The sequence below is a fragment of the Opisthocomus hoazin genome, chromosome Z, assembly GCF_030867145.1.
Source record: "Opisthocomus hoazin isolate bOpiHoa1 chromosome Z, bOpiHoa1.hap1, whole genome shotgun sequence".
NCBI classification, from domain to species: Eukaryota; Metazoa; Chordata; class Aves; order Opisthocomiformes; family Opisthocomidae; genus Opisthocomus; species Opisthocomus hoazin.
In genome coordinates, this window is record NC_134454.1 from 75,670,426 (window position 1) to 75,688,943 (window position 18,518).

The 18,518-nt window shown below is 41.7% G+C and overlaps 1 protein-coding gene across 3 annotated transcripts in view; it reads left to right on the top strand.

Moving 5' to 3' along the window:
- LIFR (LIF receptor subunit alpha) overlaps positions 1-18,518 on the top strand; it is a 53,838-nt gene that overhangs the window by 21,218 nt on the left and 14,102 nt on the right. For all 3 annotated transcript variants that reach the window (XM_075411816.1, XM_075411818.1, XM_075411817.1), the window contains exons 3-13: positions 669-789; positions 2,803-2,954; positions 4,691-4,854; positions 5,678-5,852; positions 6,131-6,400; positions 8,490-8,619; positions 10,459-10,622; positions 12,074-12,219; positions 14,967-15,132; positions 15,296-15,366; positions 15,786-15,999. In XM_075411816.1, coding sequence (XP_075267931.1) covers positions 669-789; positions 2,803-2,954; positions 4,691-4,854; positions 5,678-5,852; positions 6,131-6,400; positions 8,490-8,619; positions 10,459-10,622; positions 12,074-12,219; positions 14,967-15,132; positions 15,296-15,366; positions 15,786-15,999 — 1,773 coding nt within the window. The remainder of the gene's footprint in view (positions 1-668; positions 790-2,802; positions 2,955-4,690; positions 4,855-5,677; positions 5,853-6,130; positions 6,401-8,489; positions 8,620-10,458; positions 10,623-12,073; positions 12,220-14,966; positions 15,133-15,295; positions 15,367-15,785; positions 16,000-18,518) is intronic.

An 18,518-nucleotide genomic window follows, 5' to 3' on the forward strand; every position in this document is an offset into this window, starting at 1 on the left:
CACTAGTTACTTTGTAGCTTCTATACTGACACCATTTAATTACATTGCTGTACTACTATATGTATTTTCAAAAACTGTCACCTCTGTGGTCCAACACCATCCTAGGGATGGAGTTACTACCAGGCCTGGTCTCTGATTTCCAGCAACCATTGGCATCTTGCAAGCCAGTGCAAAACTGGGTGTTAAATTCTCCATAACACAACTGTGATAGTCTGCATATGCAGTTGGTGTAAAGGTCAGCATTGAGACCTGCTTGCTGTCAGCTGTCTGCAACAGTTTCACACATTATCATTAATTGCCCTTCTGTCATTAATTGCCCTCCATGTGGGACAACGAAGGAGAGCAAAAAACTCATTAAGTTTATCATCAAAGCTTGCGGTTTTGCCTTTGGCGCAAAGCCCGCCTATTAGGCTAGGCTAGAAATGGGTGTTGTGGAAAGAAACAGCTGCTTGTGCCATTGCACACAAGTTTAAACTGAGATTTTAGGTCCTTCTAGAAATCTGGTAGTCTGTAGCTGTCTGCAAATCATTCAATGGTTTTAAAATACTGGCCAGACATGTATGCAATAAAAATGTAGAAAGAATGGCTATAGATGTGAACAATAGCAGTTGGTTTACAGTTGATCATTTTTGACCTGTAGTTTGTGACTGTATCTTGTATGATTTCAGGTTCTCTGGGGCACCTCCAGAATTTGAAATGTGTAACGCACAATTTACGTAAAATGATCTGTACTTGGGATGTCTTTTCTAAAAGAAGACATGGACAAACTGACTTCTGCTACACTACGAAGTAAGTCCCCTGTATACCTGGTTGGAAACTACCGAACTGTGATGAAAGTATAATTATTCCTCAGTCACTGCCCATGGAATTTGTGATGCTATTGTTTCCCAGCATCTCCCCATCAGTTTTCCTTGGGTGGTGCTCCCTCCAGCACTGTTAACTCGGGCAATGGCAGGGTTTCTGGCAAAGTCTTGTTTCATGCTAACAATTCTCCTGCCAAAATCTCCTGCTTGCCTCTTCAAAGGGCTGGAAGATGCTCTCGTTTACTCAGACTTCTGTGTGTGTCCGCCTAGCCTTTGCTCAGAGTTTTCATGAGGGACATCTTCATACCAGGTTCAATCCAAAAGGAAATGATAGTTGGAATAAGTGAATCCTGATGTTATGGGCCAAAGCAGTAGAATATATGACATAAGTGTTGAGATTCACATGTGGAAAAACATGAAATATCTCTTGGTGGCTGTCATACAGCCTTTATAATTTTTAAGCTGTCTTGAGAGCATTGTATGAGAGGAAACGTAAAATCTATTCCACAATTACAATAGCTTTCCGAAAGTGAATGTGAGTTGAAAATTTTGAGAAACATTAGAAAAACTTCAGTCCTCAGTGTGTTTTTCACTAATGAGAACTACATGTGCAATTCCCCATGCTGTGGGTCTGCCAAATACTTATCATGTGCTAGGGATGAGTTCAAATCCTTTTTGCATCTTGGTCCTCCCCCCAGTCCAGATATTTGTACTGTCTTTTTTCCTGTAAATTCTGCAGACAGTCCAGGCTCGTCCTTGGGGTCCCAGGGCTTGGCCGCACTTCTTCCACCTACATGTTTGACTTTCCGTATCTAGTTATTCCTCCTGCATTGCCAGCTATCGTTTCTATACAGAAAACCCACATCTATGTGACATTGCAGCCAGAGTTCAGGGGTGTAGAGTTCATGAGGTACTGCCCTCTAAACAAGAACAGTCATGTAGCTGCTGCTGTTTCTGCTTAGCAAAGCAGAACAGGCTTGGGTCTCTGAAGCAGAGAGTCTGAGGGCTGAGTTTAGTACAGACCTCCTCGAGGGAAAGAGATTTTGTTTTTCAGTTGCCCAAACTTCCTTTAATAATAGCTCAGTACAGAAGAGGAATAACCTTTCTGAGCACTGAAGTCTCAGCTGGCCTTCGTTAGCCCAGGGTCTTGCCTGAATCTTTAAAGTTCAACCCAAGCTCTGAGTCCAGCTGATGGGAGCCAGGATCCTGCTCCAGTTCGTAAGTAAGAGTCCCTCAGCAGGAAGTCTGGCATTGTTCTCTTTGCTTTCCTTCCTCCCATCATCGCCCCAAGAGGAAGGTCTGCATTTTTCCAAACTTGTTGCCTTTCTAGCTGTACATCAATGATAATGAGCAAAGGGACTTGACCCATCCATTATTGTTTCCTGTATGTATTTACGACCTCCAGACAAAGGCCAGAGAACATTGTGCTGAGCACTGCACAAACACTATCCACAGACTGTATTTCCATCTGGGATTTTAGCAGTTCTCTCCCCTGCCCTCTGCTCTTTCCCTATGAGCTGAGCAGCAGAAGGGAGCAAAAACATTTGTTCTGAGGTGGGGACACAGATAGGTGAACCTGTTTTTTGCACCTGTACGCCATCGCTTTGAGAAGAAATGGAGGGAGAGAGAGTTGGGAAACATAAAGGGAATGTGAGGTACTCTTGGGTTTTAGGGGGTTTTATTTAGCTTATTTTGAAATATTGATTCATGGTGACTGTAGGTTTCAGAAATGTGTCTTTTGTTTAAAAAGGCATTTTTTCACTTTGAGGTGTTCTTTTAACAGCTAAGTAGCTGCATTATACAACTAGTGCACAGGGAATGCCTGTTAATCTAATACTAACCAAAGCCCATGTGAGTCTTACTCCTTCACAGACTTGATATGGAGCTCTCTGTTATATTACAGAGAACACGTGTTTTATTAGTGTCCTAGGAATAGGACTTAACTTGCCTTAAGTTCCTGTCAGCTGAAATACCTGCTTAATCCTCTCTGTCTTTTCAGTGATCTTCCCCCTCCAGTGTGTTTTAAAACTAAGGGGAGAAGCGTTGAGATTCCAGTCCCAGAGAGCTCCACCATGGTGACAATAACCACTAACAGCATTTCTGGAACTGCTTTTGCTACCAAAGAGTTTGAAATTCACAAGAAAGACATCTGTAAGTATCAGGTTTTATGTGTGTATATAAGGCCTTTATACTATGATTAACAATGCTCCAGAAGTGCATATGCTTGCAGTTTTCTTTGGCAGTGTCTCTGTATGTAAAATGTTGATGTGCTGAGTCCATACGAATCTACCATACGCGATAGGTTGATTTCTCTCCCCATACAGGGGAAAGAAATCCCCTCTTATCCACAGATCATAGCAGAGAAATCAAGGGCAGAATGTGTGGAGGAAAAATAAGTGCTGTTACATCCCCCTAATCACTCTGCACCTTTTTATTCCTGTATTGCAAATGATGAAAGATTTGTACACAACTTCCTAGTCTATATACTGAATTACCTGCATGAGACACAAAGTGCATTTGCTCAGACTTGACTTGGGAAAGGGAGAATAAACTTTCTAGTACCTGTTCTCCCATTTTAAATGCTGAACTGCCACAGAATTAAGTTGTTAATTCCTGCAATTTCACAACATTTTAAGGGCAGTTGTATCGCATTCACTTCTGACAGGAACGTATTGTCTTAATATATGCCCAACTTACCCTGTCTGTTCAAATGTGTATGAAACTAAGCAAATACATTTATGCTTGAGAGGTAGGGTGCATCGTATTGGACTCATAGGTAAATTAGACTTTCTCTCACTTCGTTCCTCCCTAAGAAGGAAGTTGTAAGCTGAAGATAGTGTTGACACCATCTTCCTCACTTGCTCATAATTTCATCTTTGGTCTTGGTTTGCCTGCTTATTGCTTTAGTGTGGTCACAATCTAAATTCAGCAGTACTTCTTATCCATGGCTCAGTTTTCTCTTCAGCTGAGAAAAGCTCAAGAACTTTAACAAAACACAAAAATATGTGGGCAACACACTAGGTTCTCCAGCATCTTGCTGACTGCAGGCAGGATGGGTCTCTCAGGTTCATCACAGGTTATCCCAGGCAGTGTGTTGACTGTGCTGAACACTTGGCAGGCTCTTAGAGCCTTGGCCAGGACCAAAGTTGGATAAATCACACATTTTAAATACAGGATTTGTCCTGCACCAGGGCAAATGAACTGCCATAACGCTTGAACTGCCATGACCCTTGCCTGCTTCTCAGCCTTTTGCTTCACCACCACCCATTCATAGAAGAGATACTTCTGTTTAATTTCCCTCTCCCGTCACCATCACTGTGTCATGCCTTTAATATTTCTTGTAGCTTCAAATCTCATTCCTCATGATCCTCTTCAGAGCCTCATGTGAGCTTCTTCCACCCTGTGCTTCTGGTCTCCTGTCTCCCTACTCTAGCTTTTGCTGCAAGTCCCCTCTTCCCTGCTTCTTTCCAAAACCCACTTCTTCCTTTGGGGGTTTTTCCGTCATCCTCCCTAAATGTATTCTCATGTACATTTCAAAGACTGTCACCATGTTTCCTTATCTCTGCGGCATTGAATGAAGATTGTGAAAGATATAATGTACTCCTTTCTATGCATTATGAAGAGTCATATTCATGACACAAATCTGCATATTAAGATATTAGAAGACAATGCTACCTGGTGACTCATCAGCACCTGTGCTTTCCTGGGAACTTTCACGTTCAAGTAATGACAGAGCCCATCTTGTTCGAATTACAGAGGTTGAGTTACGTGTTTGTATGGCTACTAGCCAGCTGAGAGTAGAGAGATGTGGGTGTTAAACACCTGTAGGGTTGGTGTTGCTGACTAATGACTTGAATATGGCTTTCTTCCCTTCTCTCTTTTTCAAGCATTTATTCCCCTCACTCCACGCATTCTTAGTTTAACACCTGACTTACCAACTTCCACATTAAATCTGAAATGGAGTGATAATGGATCAGTCTTCCCATATGGACTGGGTGCCTTTTGGCAGATTCAAATACTCCGTAAAGAAGCAACGGAAAAAGTCATACAAGTAAGTCATTTGCTTTCTTTACCAAAAAATATTTGCATATATATGTATACACACACACAATTTTTGCCCTTGGTAGTATGCTGGAAGGTCATTTGAAGAAAGCTGAGAATAATGTAGATTGTAGAGCTTTGCAGAACCTGAGTGTAGTCATGTTTCTGGTAGGTAACTTCATGTTAAGTTTCAAAGTCATGAAGACACTGGCTACTATACTGTCAGTAGTTACAGCTTTTTTTTTTTATATCTAGTACAGGGGTTTTTTTTGTTAGAACTTAATTTGGCAGGTATTTTACACCATTATGTTTGCTTTACTTCTCCAGCAGTGTCTAAAGTCTTGGTGGTCTTTGAGTTTGCTTTTTTTTTTCCAACCACAGTTATTCCAGGCCAATTTGTAGCTCTGCTCTATAATTTTTAGGAAAGGAGGAAAGATAAGATGTGCAGCCTGGGATTAGTATTAGGAGAGTTTCGTTTTGGAAAAGTTGGAACATTTCCCTGCCTGGGAGAGGCCCAGGATACCGGGATGCAATGTATACCTTTTGAAGTGCTTGGGGAGCTTCCTTCTCTCCCTCAGATGTCTGCCTTCTGGTATTTCTGGCTGGCAGTCTGTGTGGCTGGTGGGCTGTTTAGCATCTTAGGCTTTTGTCCAAGTAAATGCGTTAACACAACTGAAAGTTAGGTGGGACACTCCAACCGGCTATCAGGATTTATGATTTGCTTCACTTCATGTGCCATTCTGTTGACACCTGAGAGATTATAGGTTGTTGCTAACAGGTTTTCATAAACTCTCTCTTGGTTGTTGTTTTTTTTGGGGGGTAAAACTTTATAGGTAACTTACTATTCAAAACTGACTCATGAAGACATCATTCTTTCTTGGAACTGGACATCAGATATGCCTTTGGAGTGTACATCGCATTACGTGAAGATTCGCTGTTACATTAATGCAACACAGTTTATTGGCCCCAAGGATTGGAGTGACTGGAGCCCAGTAGAAGAGGTCCCTGGTATGTTTGTTCTCTTGCCACCACATGGACTTTGTTTAGTTTATGAAAAGTAAGCCAAAATCAGAGGAATAGTGTTGGGTAGTGGCAGGCTGCTGCTTTTGGGGGTGTTTTGGTGAGAAAAATACTGCAATCATTGGTTAATGAAACCTAGTAAACATTAATTTTTATGTATTAGAGTGCTCCTAAGTCACATTTTATCTGATCAGCACCATGTTTATAGCAAATTGTTCATGTGAGGTTTTTTTTGTTTTTGTTTTCTGTTCTTCCTTCTCTGCCAGGAAAAGATACTGAGCCCAGTGGGAGTGGGGTGTTCCCTCAGGACACTGTGGTGGCAGTAGGTTCGGATGTGACAATTTGTTGTGTCCATGAAGAGGGGCAGCAGATAAAACGGATGACCTACGGACCAGACATATACCCAATGATACATCTGAGCAGTCGGAGCAGTGCAATCAGAGTGCTAAATGCCAGTGCTTCAGATAGCAGTGGGACAAATGTAGTGTGCATACTGTCCGAAGATGAGATGGATGGAACTGTCTTGTTTGTAGGATGTATGTATTATTACGTTTACTAACCTTAGGAATATCAAAATAATTTTGAGACTCTTAGGGTTCTGTTAGGAAACAAATTCTGTTGTGGCTTTTTTTCCCCTGGCCTTTGGTTTCTGAGGATGAACTGGGATTGTACTTGTTTGATTCCACTGTGGAAACTCCAGCCTGTGGAGAAGACACCAAGGCTGGGAGGATGAGGAGGTACCCATTTAAGCTGTCTTCTCTTAGAACCTGGCCCAGTGCTCTCTCTTTGATCTCTTTTTCTAAGACACTTCTTTGTGACCTGGAATACTTACTAGTTTATTGCCATATGAAGATTCATCCTCAGTCTCTGTCACTTTAGGTTTACATCTGATCTAGTTTTGTCCATGACAAGGTGAGAGTAAGAGCAAGAATTGCAAGTGAAAACATTGATTTGCCAGCCAGTCAAATGAAGACAATAAAACAGTTAAACATGCAACAACAACAGATGCTCATCCAGAGTAGTAGCTCCCTGGGAGCTAATTATGGCAAAGGAACCCAGCTGACAGTTCCTCTTTCCTGGAAAATCTTCTAAACATTCCCCTAGTATTTTCTTTAAAGATACTGAATCACTGTGTATCTTCTCTGTGTAAGCATGCCAGCCTCATAAATATCTTCAAGATACAGATACCTCTTAAAACAAACTACTGAAAGTACTTGGTTCTTCTTTGCTATAATTGGTCACTTCAGAGCTTTATGTGTTTTCCCCACAGGGTTTTTGAGAGTTATCATCTTCCAATAGCTGCCGATTAGAATCCTGTTCCCCATTATAAATTCCTGCCTTTGAACTTAGGGTTCTTGGGGCTGAGGAAAAGGAGATGAGAGACTAGACTAATTTTGAAAGTGTATTCCCAACTCCAGCCTGTGCCTCCTGTCATGGACTTTGTGTATTAAGTGTGTGATAGCAAATGCAAAAGAGAATTCAGCTTTTTGTGACTTCTCACTGAGGTGCCATTTTTACATTATTTGTGGACTCTTTGCTTTCGTGGGAGAATCTCCCAGTAAATAAGTCGGTGGTTCATGAATGAAGGCTGTGATAACCCTAAAGATTTTTCCCATACAGTGGTTTTTGAAGAGCTAGGTTGTGATGAAGTCTGTTTCCTGCCGGTGTTTCTTCTTGTGGTACCTACTTAGAGGGAAAGGAGAGGGCTTGTCATGATGCCCTTGCTGATGAGAGACATTTGGGAAAGAAAAGGTAGAGGAAGTAAATGTGTATGCACATCACCTTGGTTAAGCCTAGGTCTGGCGAAAGAAGTGTTCTTTTTGGCCCGCTGCTCACAATCTGAACTAAGCCTGCCACTGCTGCCTCTTGTGTTAGTGCCCGTTCTCTAGGCAGCTACATGGATATTGTTGTGCTGCCTCTTGGAGAAAAGTGTATGAGACTTGAAATAAGTGTTCTGCTTAGTCTCCTATTAGCATGGTTACCCTCTCTGTTGGGAGCACTGCCCATCTTCTCCAGGAAGGCACTCAACACTGCTCTAGTATGGGAGAAGAAGGTTTAGAGGAAAAAGATGGGCACTTCCAAAGCAACAGTGAAGAGGACAAGCCATTTGGGGCTTGCTTTAACTTTCAAATTCAGTGTGGAATTCTTGCTAAAGGGAACATCTTCTTGACGTGACTTGCTTGGAGAATTCAAAGCAGCGGCGGGGCTGGCACGTAAGAAAATGTGACGCACAGCCGACAGCATTCCTGCATTGCTCAGTGGCTAAATTGATGCTCAGAATTTTGGAAAAGCTTTGGCAGAGTTTCAGTGAAAAACTTCCAGGTCAGAGCCTGGAGCTTGTGAACATATTTGCGTGTGATTTACCAGATTACCCACCCAGTTAGAAGCCTAGAGTCAAGTGTTAGTCAGATGGAGATGATAATAATTATCCATCTGTTTTGTTGGGATTTTTTTAAAGCATATTATTTATATGGTTGGAGCATAACTATTACCATGTATATGTGAGGCACACAATCCAGACTCGGCAAAAACGAATGGTGATGCTTTCAGGAAGCTAATAGCCCAACTGTCACACCAGGATGGCAAAACATTGGCTAACTCTTTTGGTTTCCTTTCATGCTACAGATGCCCCTGATATTCCTCAAAACCTCAGCTGTGAAACATCCAATTTCCTGGTAATAAAATGCACCTGGACACCAGGCAGACCCAGTGGACTATATGGACAACGAAGGACAAAGTACAGTTTATTTGAAAGGTATAACAATTCAGCCCTAGAAGGAGTGAAAAGGATAGAACTGGAATTACTGCCTGTCTCCTACTGCACGATGCCTATTTAAATGAGATAGTCTCCATTGTTTAGAGCCTAAAGTACTTTTCAAGAGTTTGTGGAAGCTGAAACTAAACTGAACTTGGAGAACCCATGTCTAGCTCTGCAAAATTGCAATAGGAATTAAAGATGGCTTTTTCCAAAGACTTACGCCATGATGAACTCACGAGAAAATAAAGTGCTTAGTGTGTCAGGCTGCTGCCAACTTATAGATAAGACCAATACAAAAATACAGGGAGATGGTGGGAGTCATTCACTGATTTTTAATTTTTTTTCATATGCAACCTGCGTCAGATCATCTGTCAGACATTTACTGAGCTTCTGCTATGCAGGATGACAGAAACTCACTGAGAAACAATTGTAAGACAGACCATGGGGCATTTCCCAAGTGCTATTAGCGAAAATAGCAACAAGCCTACACCTGTTCTCCTCCCAGCTCCTCCTCAGAACTAGATAGCGTAGAGCAGGCAAAGTGCGTGTTACCTGGAAAACGCTGAAAGGGATGAAGAACGTTGGCATCGTCCACAGAAGGAAGTGAAGACTGATGTCCAGGTAGTTTGTCTTACATCGTAAGCCATGTAAAGCCTTAAAAGTGAAGAATCGTTTTGGAATAGCACTTGCAAATGGGATTCCTTGGTGGATGTGATTAGAAGTTAGTGAGGAGTTAACAAAATTCTCATGGCGAGGAGGCTCCCCTGTAATGCCAAAGGAGCAGTCAGGGAAGGGAGCCAGGAGAGGCCTGAGTCACACAAACTGATGAGAAATGGAGTCTTATGGTGGCTTTGAAGCAAGTCAGAGGCAATGAGGATTGAGTTACAGTCACAGATGTCGTCCAGGATGCTGGTGCTAAAAATGTCATTGGGTAGGTGCAAAGAGGTGGTCAAAACAGAGCAGGTATTCAAAGGAAAGGAGCTTCAGTCACTGGCTGCCCATATTCAGCTCATAAACACGGATATAGTTCAGACTTGTTTCACTCAGCCCAAAGCTGTGAGATTAATGTGATGCATTTCACGGTAAATGTTCTCATCCTTGTTCTCAGCCCACACTGAGCCATTGAAAGAGAGAGTATGGTGTGGAGAGAGCCCAGGGCTCAGCTCGAGCACAATAAAAATGCCTGAAGGAAGAAATTAAACTTGTGCTGCTGGATGAGAGGTTTCCACAGATTGTAATTAAAGCAACTTCTATATTTGTACATACATACAGATACACACTTTAGTTTTTACCCCTACAGATGTAACTCTGATCTTGACTGTTACCATACTGCCTCTCCTGCTCTTGCTTTAGAAACGGCTGGGACTAGTGAATGTGTCCCAGGTAACAAACCATAGTTTAGATTTGGCATGGCCAATACATACATACATCTTTCGACATAATGTGTGTCGCATCTCCCTAGTTCAGAAAGCAATTAAGAACATTCTTTAAATGCAAATGTATGCTGATCTGAACAAAGATACATTAAATCAGAATCTTAGTTGTGACTTGTGAGGTGGTTTTACAGGACCTACCTGTTTTCCAGGCTTTTGAGAAGTGAGAGGATGGAGATGTTATGCTAGTGGAAGAGGAGAGTTTCATGTGAGAGCAGGGCAAGTCATGACCAATGCCACTTTATCCTGCCTTGCGGTGTTAGATATGCCTCTGCAATCAAATAATTCTGTAATCCAGTGAACCCATCATGCTTTACTGTGTTTTTGGTCTAGACTTTTGACATTTGCTAGAAATTATCTTACTCAAAAATTAAGTTGTTCCCCTCACGTTTTTACTTTGTAGGATATCTGGTACAAATGTTTCGTGTGAAGTCAATGAAATGAACAGAGAGCGTGTCTGTGGCTTTTCAGTACTGCCTGATCAAAAAACCTACGACTTCATATTAGGTGTCTCCAATCCTATCGGGCAAGCAGAGTCGTCGCTTTTGATTGATTTAACTCAAAGAGGTAAGACTTAAGAATTGCAAAGGCACAAAGATACATTTACTGCATGCTGACATCTGTTTGTTTTGGGTTTGAAGAACTCTGACATGGTGTATGTGTCATTTTGATTTATTGTCACCAGTATTTTGCCATGTTCCGTAGTTTGAACTTGAAAAGAAAATAGCTTAGGACATGTCCTGAGGTAATGGTTAGGCATACAGGGAGATGCCAGTTCTTGACAGCAGTGCTACCAGATTGGATACACTGCAGTGTGGATAAATGCTACTTGTAATCTAATAGTTATCCAGCTGCTCTTTATGCATTACTTCATATTCTGTTACACATCAGTAATTATAATTTTTGTGTAATTTTGTGAAGAACTGTAAGTGACTCTGTATTTCAGTGTCTGTTTATAGGGCAAAATATTATGCAGTTTTACAACAGCAGGATTTGAAGCATAAAAAAAGTAGCATTAAAAGGTAATAGCAGGAGTATTACATGCTATTGGGAATAGCCATGATCATCTGCTGTTATGGTTTGTAGAAAGAAATAACTTCTTTCATTAGACTTTCAGTTTAAACTAGGAAAAGTAGATGACCACCATCTTTCTAGTGCCGTCTTTCCCATCCTTTTCCATCTGCATCCACAACCACATCTGAAGATTCAGGGGTTCCTAATGGTTACAGCATTCTGCTGTTCTCTCTGAAAAACTGAATTTAAAAATGAACATGGTGCAGTTACTTTGTCCGTGTCCCAGTTCAAATAGCCTGAGATTAGAATTGTCAGAGTAAATTGGCACATCCTAGAAAACTGTAGTTGGTTTCTGTTAATTATAAACTGGGCTGTTTTGCACCCAGTTGATACAACTGCTGCTGCCTATTTCTTTCCTTTCCTTTCTTTCCCTCACTGTCCACCTAATTCCCAACACAGAATACATATTTCCTTAAGGGTGACAGGACCAATTCCAGCAGCCGAGATTTTTTTCTCTGACAGCTATGAATAGTAGTACTGAATATTAGTGAAGAATTCTGTGAAGGGAGTTCTGGGGAGGGAGAAGTCATTCAGTAGTCCTATTCTGTCCTAGTCTGCAGACTTTGAGTTCTAATTTACAAAGTTCCCAGAAGGTGAACAAAGCTGAGTGAATTTCATCCGTCACTGTGGTCCTCTGAAATAGCTCGTGTTTCGCTTTTTTTATAAAGTCAGTAGGAGAGGAAATGTATTTTTGTGTCTCCAGCTCTTTATCACACAGGCTAGTATGCTGAGCCTTAAGTAAATCTGTTCTGGTGCTTGATAGCTGAGAAAAGCATCAGGAATGAGACTGCTTGCAGGTGCCTTCCCAGCACCAGCTGTGCTATTTGCTGATCGGATCACTTAGTTATTTTTCTGATTCTCTTTGATCTTTTAAAATCAGATTTTTCTGAACTAGAATGAATGGGTTTTTCTTAGAACTGAGGATTTTTTCTTTATTTTTTAAGTTCATCCGAAAACTCCAGAAAAGTTAACTGTTTCTGGGAACAGCTCTACAAGCGTCCATCTGCGTTGGTTTATAAATGGCGGCTTTGCTGATATCAGGCTTCTGTGTCAAATTGAATTTAGCAGCGGTCACTCTGAGCGAAAACTGGTAAGCATTGCTTTTAATGGATTTTTTTTTTCTTGGCTCAGATGTTGATCTTTTTCAACGAACTAATTACATTTCAAATTCTTTTCTCTCTAAGAGCTTCATTCTGATCATCTCATTAAATGATTAATGTGGTAATGACTAGAAGTTCATCTACTAAAATCAGAAGAAGTTCTGCTCATCTCCATTGTTGCCTGCTCTCTCTTTTTTCGGTTGGTTTTAAACAATTTAGAGGAAAGTCAAATTACCCACCATGTTATGTGGTACTTGGAGAGGGTGCATAGTGCTTTGTCTTGATCCTTTAGGTAACAGTCCTTGTGCTTTGTCCTGCCTCGTGCAAATTGTATTAACACACGCTTGTTCCAGGATTCGCTGCTGCCCTGCACGCTTCCACAGTGGTTGTTTCAGATTGGCTCTTGCAGTCTGTAGTTTAATTTCTTCTTTTTTCTTTTTTTTCCCCGCTCAGAGAACAGTTCATTTCCTTGCTGTCAGCAATTGACATGCATGTGGCTGTAATACGGAGCTGCTAAAACTGCTCATATATCAGTGGTGTAGAGACAGGATAGGGAAGGATTTTCCCACTGGGCATATCAGCAGGTAATCCCCAGTGAAGACCTCTGCAGCTGGAGAGAAGGTGGTATTTCTGGGTGGGGTTCAGATTTTCCAGCGTTGAGGCCTCCAGCTGCTGCCTGGCTTTCGTGCCAGGCACCGACCAGAGCCACATATTTTGCGCTGCTGACTGTCAGAGGGGCTTAGGATGCTAATTTACACGAGCAGCAGATGCTGAGTGTAGGAGGTGGGAATATATCCTCTTCTTCCATATTGCCTAACCAAGTGTGGGGTGATCTGTGTCACTGCGGAGGCCTCGTGGCAGAACTGCAGTTGGCCTGAGGTTTACCCCCAAATTCTGTGTTTGTGAGTTCAGATGGAGTATCTCTGACCAGCTTGTGTAGGCACATGCTGAATTACCAGGTCTTGGTGCACAGAGCCTGACTTTGTAATTTGAACACATGCACTTCATGCACTGCTTTTTACAATGCTGCTTTGATTTTAGCAGGAGTGCCCACTGCATTTAGTTGCCTGTTGGGCAGAGCAGTTGGGCACAGCCTTGCATAAAGTCACTCAAGCCACAGAGGTGATGCAGCGAAGACTGAAGATAATGATTATGTACATTGCCTCTAAAATAATAGGGTAGTAGTTAATGCATGCCCTGTAAAAGTGTTTTTTAAATACTTTCAGAGCACTTAATGAGTGTGGAAGCCTTAAGCTTTTATATTTTCTCTGAAATGACAAGTGTTAGATAGTACCCAGAGAGGAGGTACTGCAATGAAAATCATATATATCTTTGGAATTAACAGCAGAGGGAACTGGCTATTAGATGTACATAACAGCTCTGACAGATGAGCTCTGTTGGATACCGTCACCCACAGTTGTCTGCTCCCAAAGGTTACTGCTTCTGGAGCAGTCAGCAGGGGAAACAAGCACCTGAGTGTCACCTGCCCCCAGCTCAGTTAGCCTGGACTGCTAAAAAAGTAGGTTTGCAGAGTTCTGTCTAGCCAGAGTTATGCTGCTCGAAGCTCAAGGGCACACATTTGCTTGTGAACTCTGGCACCAGGTCGGTCATCTGGGGCAGTGGGAGATGGTTGGTTCTTAGGCCGCCACAGCAGTTTGATTCACTGCACCTGTATCAGAGCCTGCAGCTACAGATGTTTTGAAACACAGCAGACAGCTTGGTAGAAGCTTTTACAGCCTTGTTATGTTGTGTCTGGTTGCTTAATAAAAGAACTCCAAGAGTTCTCTGTAATAAACAAAAAGTAGCTGTGAAATTGTTACGGGGTTTTACATGGCATTTTGAGGATGTTTTCAGAAGCTTTTCCATCAGTATGAGAGACGGCCTTTTTTTGTATTTTTCAAGCTGTCATTTGGCTTTAGAAGTGCACAATTAACTGCATCTTAAAGTCACTTGGAGTCCAGTTTTTGGCAGCTGTGATGCACATGTGTTATAATTAGATTCAATAAAAAATATTCCCAAGCTTAGAGTTTCTTCAAGGAATCATGAAACTGAAATACTGCCTCGACGCGCACCATTTTAAGAATAGTAGGAGAGACTAGTCCCCTCGTAAGCCCTGTGAACAGAGATCACCTGGGTAAGATTTGGGTACCATCTTTTGAAGGAAAAATGACTGCCTAGAAAGAAGACTGCACGATAAACATCTTGCTCAGACAGACTGGCTTTAGTGTGCTTCTGTGCATGTGCCTTACGAAAAAGGCCTCTGTCCACCCGGTTTGGAGGGCAGGTGCGTGGTGCAAGTGCAGGTTCTGTACACCAGAGGTGAAATCCTGGCCTGCCTCATGGGAGCAGAAGTTTTGCTGCCTGTAGGAGAGAGGGGGACTGGATGGAGTAGATGAAAAGCAGCAGCCTGCTACTGTGTACAGAGCTTGTCCTGTTGAAGGGTTCTCGGTGTTGTCTCTCCTTTTCATGCTTTACATCTCAAAGGTGCTACATACTGTCATATTTCAATTTCTGTGCTATATATGACTTTATTTTGGCAGACCCCTGAAAATTTTCCTTTGTTTACGGTGACATTTTTCTTGTTCATTAATTTCTTTTTAGGCCTTGACAGCAGCTCTTTTTCACACTGTTGGTATTCTTGGGGGAAAAATACCCCTTTTTTAGGTGTTCACTTTCAGCATAATCTAGGAGCAAAAAATATATATGTGTCATGTCAATTTCTATAAATTTTTAACAGCACAATGTCTCCATACCTGGTGGAAATTTCTCAACTTACACAGCTCAGCTGAACGCATTGCATCCATATACCAAATACCAGTTCAGGGTGCGTTGTTCGGCTGCTGACCACTTCTGGAGGTGGAGTGACTGGAGCAGGATAGAGGAGCACACAACACTGGAAGCCCGTAAGTTTTTTTAATTATTTGGTGATAAAATGTTGAATTTGTGAAGACGTATATTTTGAAATGAGCCACCTAAAACCGAAATGTTTTAGTAGATGGTAAATAGCCTAATGTGCAACTTGGAAAAAAAAAAAAAACAAACCACTTCTGTTTCTTTGCTCCTTAGCTCCTGCAAGAGGACCAGATATCTGGAGAGAGAGAAGTCCTTCTGGAAAAAGTCTAAAAATCTTCTGGAAGGTAGATAGGACACTTCGAGTTTTAAAATATTATGTAGTGTAACTCTACGAAAAACTTACTTCCTTGCACATTTATAAATGACTGAAGTTTACAGTCAATAAAGTGGACTGTTTTTCTTAAATTTTATAGAACCGTTCATTGAGACAAGTGTTTTTCCCCAAATATTATTAAAGTTTCATAATTTAAACGTGGGATTGAGAAGCATTTCACATGAAGAATGAAATTTTTAATACACCCCAGATGAAAATTAAAAACTTACGGACTTACGTGTTAATTCTCGAAGTCACACTTGAGTAACTGTCTTTTCTGCCTCTAGTCCTATACAGTCAGAAGACTAGATCAGGACATTAAATTCATATTATCACGTCATCTTGTGTTTATTCCATTTTGGTTTTAATGCACTCTTTGTCTGTTCATAGCCTTTATCCATTTCTGAAGCCAATGGAAAAATAGTCTCTCATGAAGTGTCCTGCTACCTGCCAGAGACACCACTGGAGTATAAAGAAGTCACCGAACCCTCAAACAGTACTGAGATAAAACTTGGAAAAAATGACTGTGTAATTAGCGTCGTAGCCAAAAACCATGCAGGCTTATCTCCTCCTTCGAGGATAACGAGTGTGGAGCTTCCAAGCGGTGAGTGCTCCTAGCAGAGAGCTAAACACCTTCGAAGCTGGAGGAATACCTGGTTGAGTTTGTTTATTGAAAAACAAGATAGATACATGCTTTGTTTGGTTATGTTTGGTTATGTTTGGTTTCTGGTTGATTTCCCCACCCAAATCTGCTGGATGGGGGAAGAAAAAAATTGCTGCTTTGATATAAGGGTTGTGTCTCGCCAATTAATTGTGCTCTCTGCATAAAAGAAGGGTGATAGCATGCAGTCTCTGCAGCTATTTGCACTTTTCTGGAGACCTCTGAGGAACAGCAAGGACGAGGCTTCAGAGCATTAGTATCAGTCTCTGATGTTTAGGGAGCTCAGTTTATTTCTTTGTGTTCTTGTTGAGATGCTGAAAAGTGTTACATGCTAAAGGGAATCAGAATAAAGTTTTGGCAGTGTTGTGTGGCTTTTTAAGGGGAGAATTGTCAGTTCAGTGCCTGTGAGCTATGCAGGAGAATATTAATTGGGCTGGTTGGTAAAATGTTGGCATCCTTGTGCCAGGAGCCGGTGTTTGAAAAGGAGGTGGGACTTTAGCTTCCCAATAAAAGCATTGCTGCTCTTGCTGCGGGCTTTTGTAAAGGGAAGTAGCTCAGCCAGATAATGATTTTCTGCTCCTAGCACTGAGCTTGGGGAAGAGATAATACTGCTTGTGGCTATTGAGACTCCATGCTTCCCTGCACGCCAGGAAGAATGCAGTCTTCCAGAGCCCAAACCTTTACCTCCAGATCTGGCCAGTGCTCTGCAAGGGAGATGGATTTACACAGCGAGATCCCTCTCTGCTTGTTTGCCAGGAGCATGTGTGGTGCTGCTTCTCCTTCCCCACTCAGAGAACAGTTATCACAGTTGCCCGTCTTGCAACTCAGGTTCTGTTAAGACAGGGCCATCTCTCGTAGAAGAAATGTGCTTTGACCGAGATTCACAGTGAGAGAAAAAAAAGTTTGTTTCTATGTGAAGGAAAACTATTGCTCTCAGTGTTTCTCGTGATTCTCCAAAACACCAACACCTAAAAGTATATTCTTAGTCTGCTCCTTGGAGGGAAAAGTAATTGTGTGGGACAGTTGCATGAATTAAAATATTAAAATGCTGTTATAGCTCTCCTTCAGCAGTGAAAGAACGAGACTTTGGGAGTCAGGGGGGGTCTCTGTAATAGGTTTGTGGTGTGGGACAGCTGATGGCAGCTGGAACTTTGCGTTCATTTATAGCTTTCTCTTGGATGTGTGAGGCTCCCTGTGGTGTTACCCAACTTGTACTCATTGAAGGTTTGCTCCCAAGTTGGTATAGGAATTATCTGAGTCACTGACTGGAGTCACGAAAGATGACTCAGCCACTGAACTGGATGACATTTCTGTCCAAACGTCTCTTCTGGCTGCTTCCTGTGTACAGTCTCTGAGTGCTTTTAATGTCCGTAAGAGAGCAGTGGCTCTGAAGCTTGAGATCTGCTGACGTTTTGTGAAAACTGAAAACACAAACGAAGGGTATTCTGCCTTAATTAATTTGTCACTGTCTCTGAAAAGTGCTCTGTAGAGAGTTGGGGCATATAATCTGGCTGTTACTGGCTCCCCTACCACAGTAGTACTGTAATGCTAGTAGTTACTTCTACTGGTCTATGTCGCAGCTATAAATACACCAAAATGAGCAGTACTGCCCTGGGTGAATTTCTAGTCATCTGGCTCAGGAAGTAAAATTTAGTGTGATATATTTAAGCATTTTTTAGAAAGTATGTGCTCACTGTCAGTAAAGTATTTTTTGTAAGTAGGAAAATTAAAGCAGTCTAATTAGAAATATATTCTCTTCCAGCATCATAGAAGTGTAGTTTCACTGGATAAGTAGTAGTTTTTTAGAGAAAAGTATTGAGGACTTCTGGAATTGACTTGCTTTTTTAAATCATATGTGTCTTTCTTGCCATGAGCAAGTTAGAAAAGGATTGTACACTTAGCTGTATGTTAAGGTGATTTAGAAATAGACAGTCCTTCGACATTCACAGCACGTCTGTGAGAATGAAGTTTTTACAGCACTGATTCTTAAAAACTGTCCTTGCTCTTCAGCCTTCCACAGTTTATGGCTTTAAAAACATTAAATAATAGACTCAATAGGGAGCATAAATGAGAACACTGAAAAAGGAAAAACTGAAACCCTGAGACTGTTTTTGCAGATCTGTCATGGGGCCACCGCTGTTGTGGTGGCCTTTGGAAAACATCCTTAGCTCGGTGGGGGTCCCATCTGATGGACAGCCATGGAGGGAAGCTGCAGGAATCAGAAGTCGTTCCCAGATCTGATCACTTCCAGGGCAGCTAAACCTTTGATAATCAGAAACAAGAAAAATAGGCTAAAGGCAAAGCATTTATGTATTTTTTTCTGATTTACCCTTGCTAGACTGGAGCCTCCATTAAGTTCACCAGGGACTTGACTTTTCCTGTTGATTCTTGGTGAAAAATGATTGTCTGTGGTCAGGCAAGTGACAGCAAGACACTTTGAAAGAAACACAAAGCAAACTGTG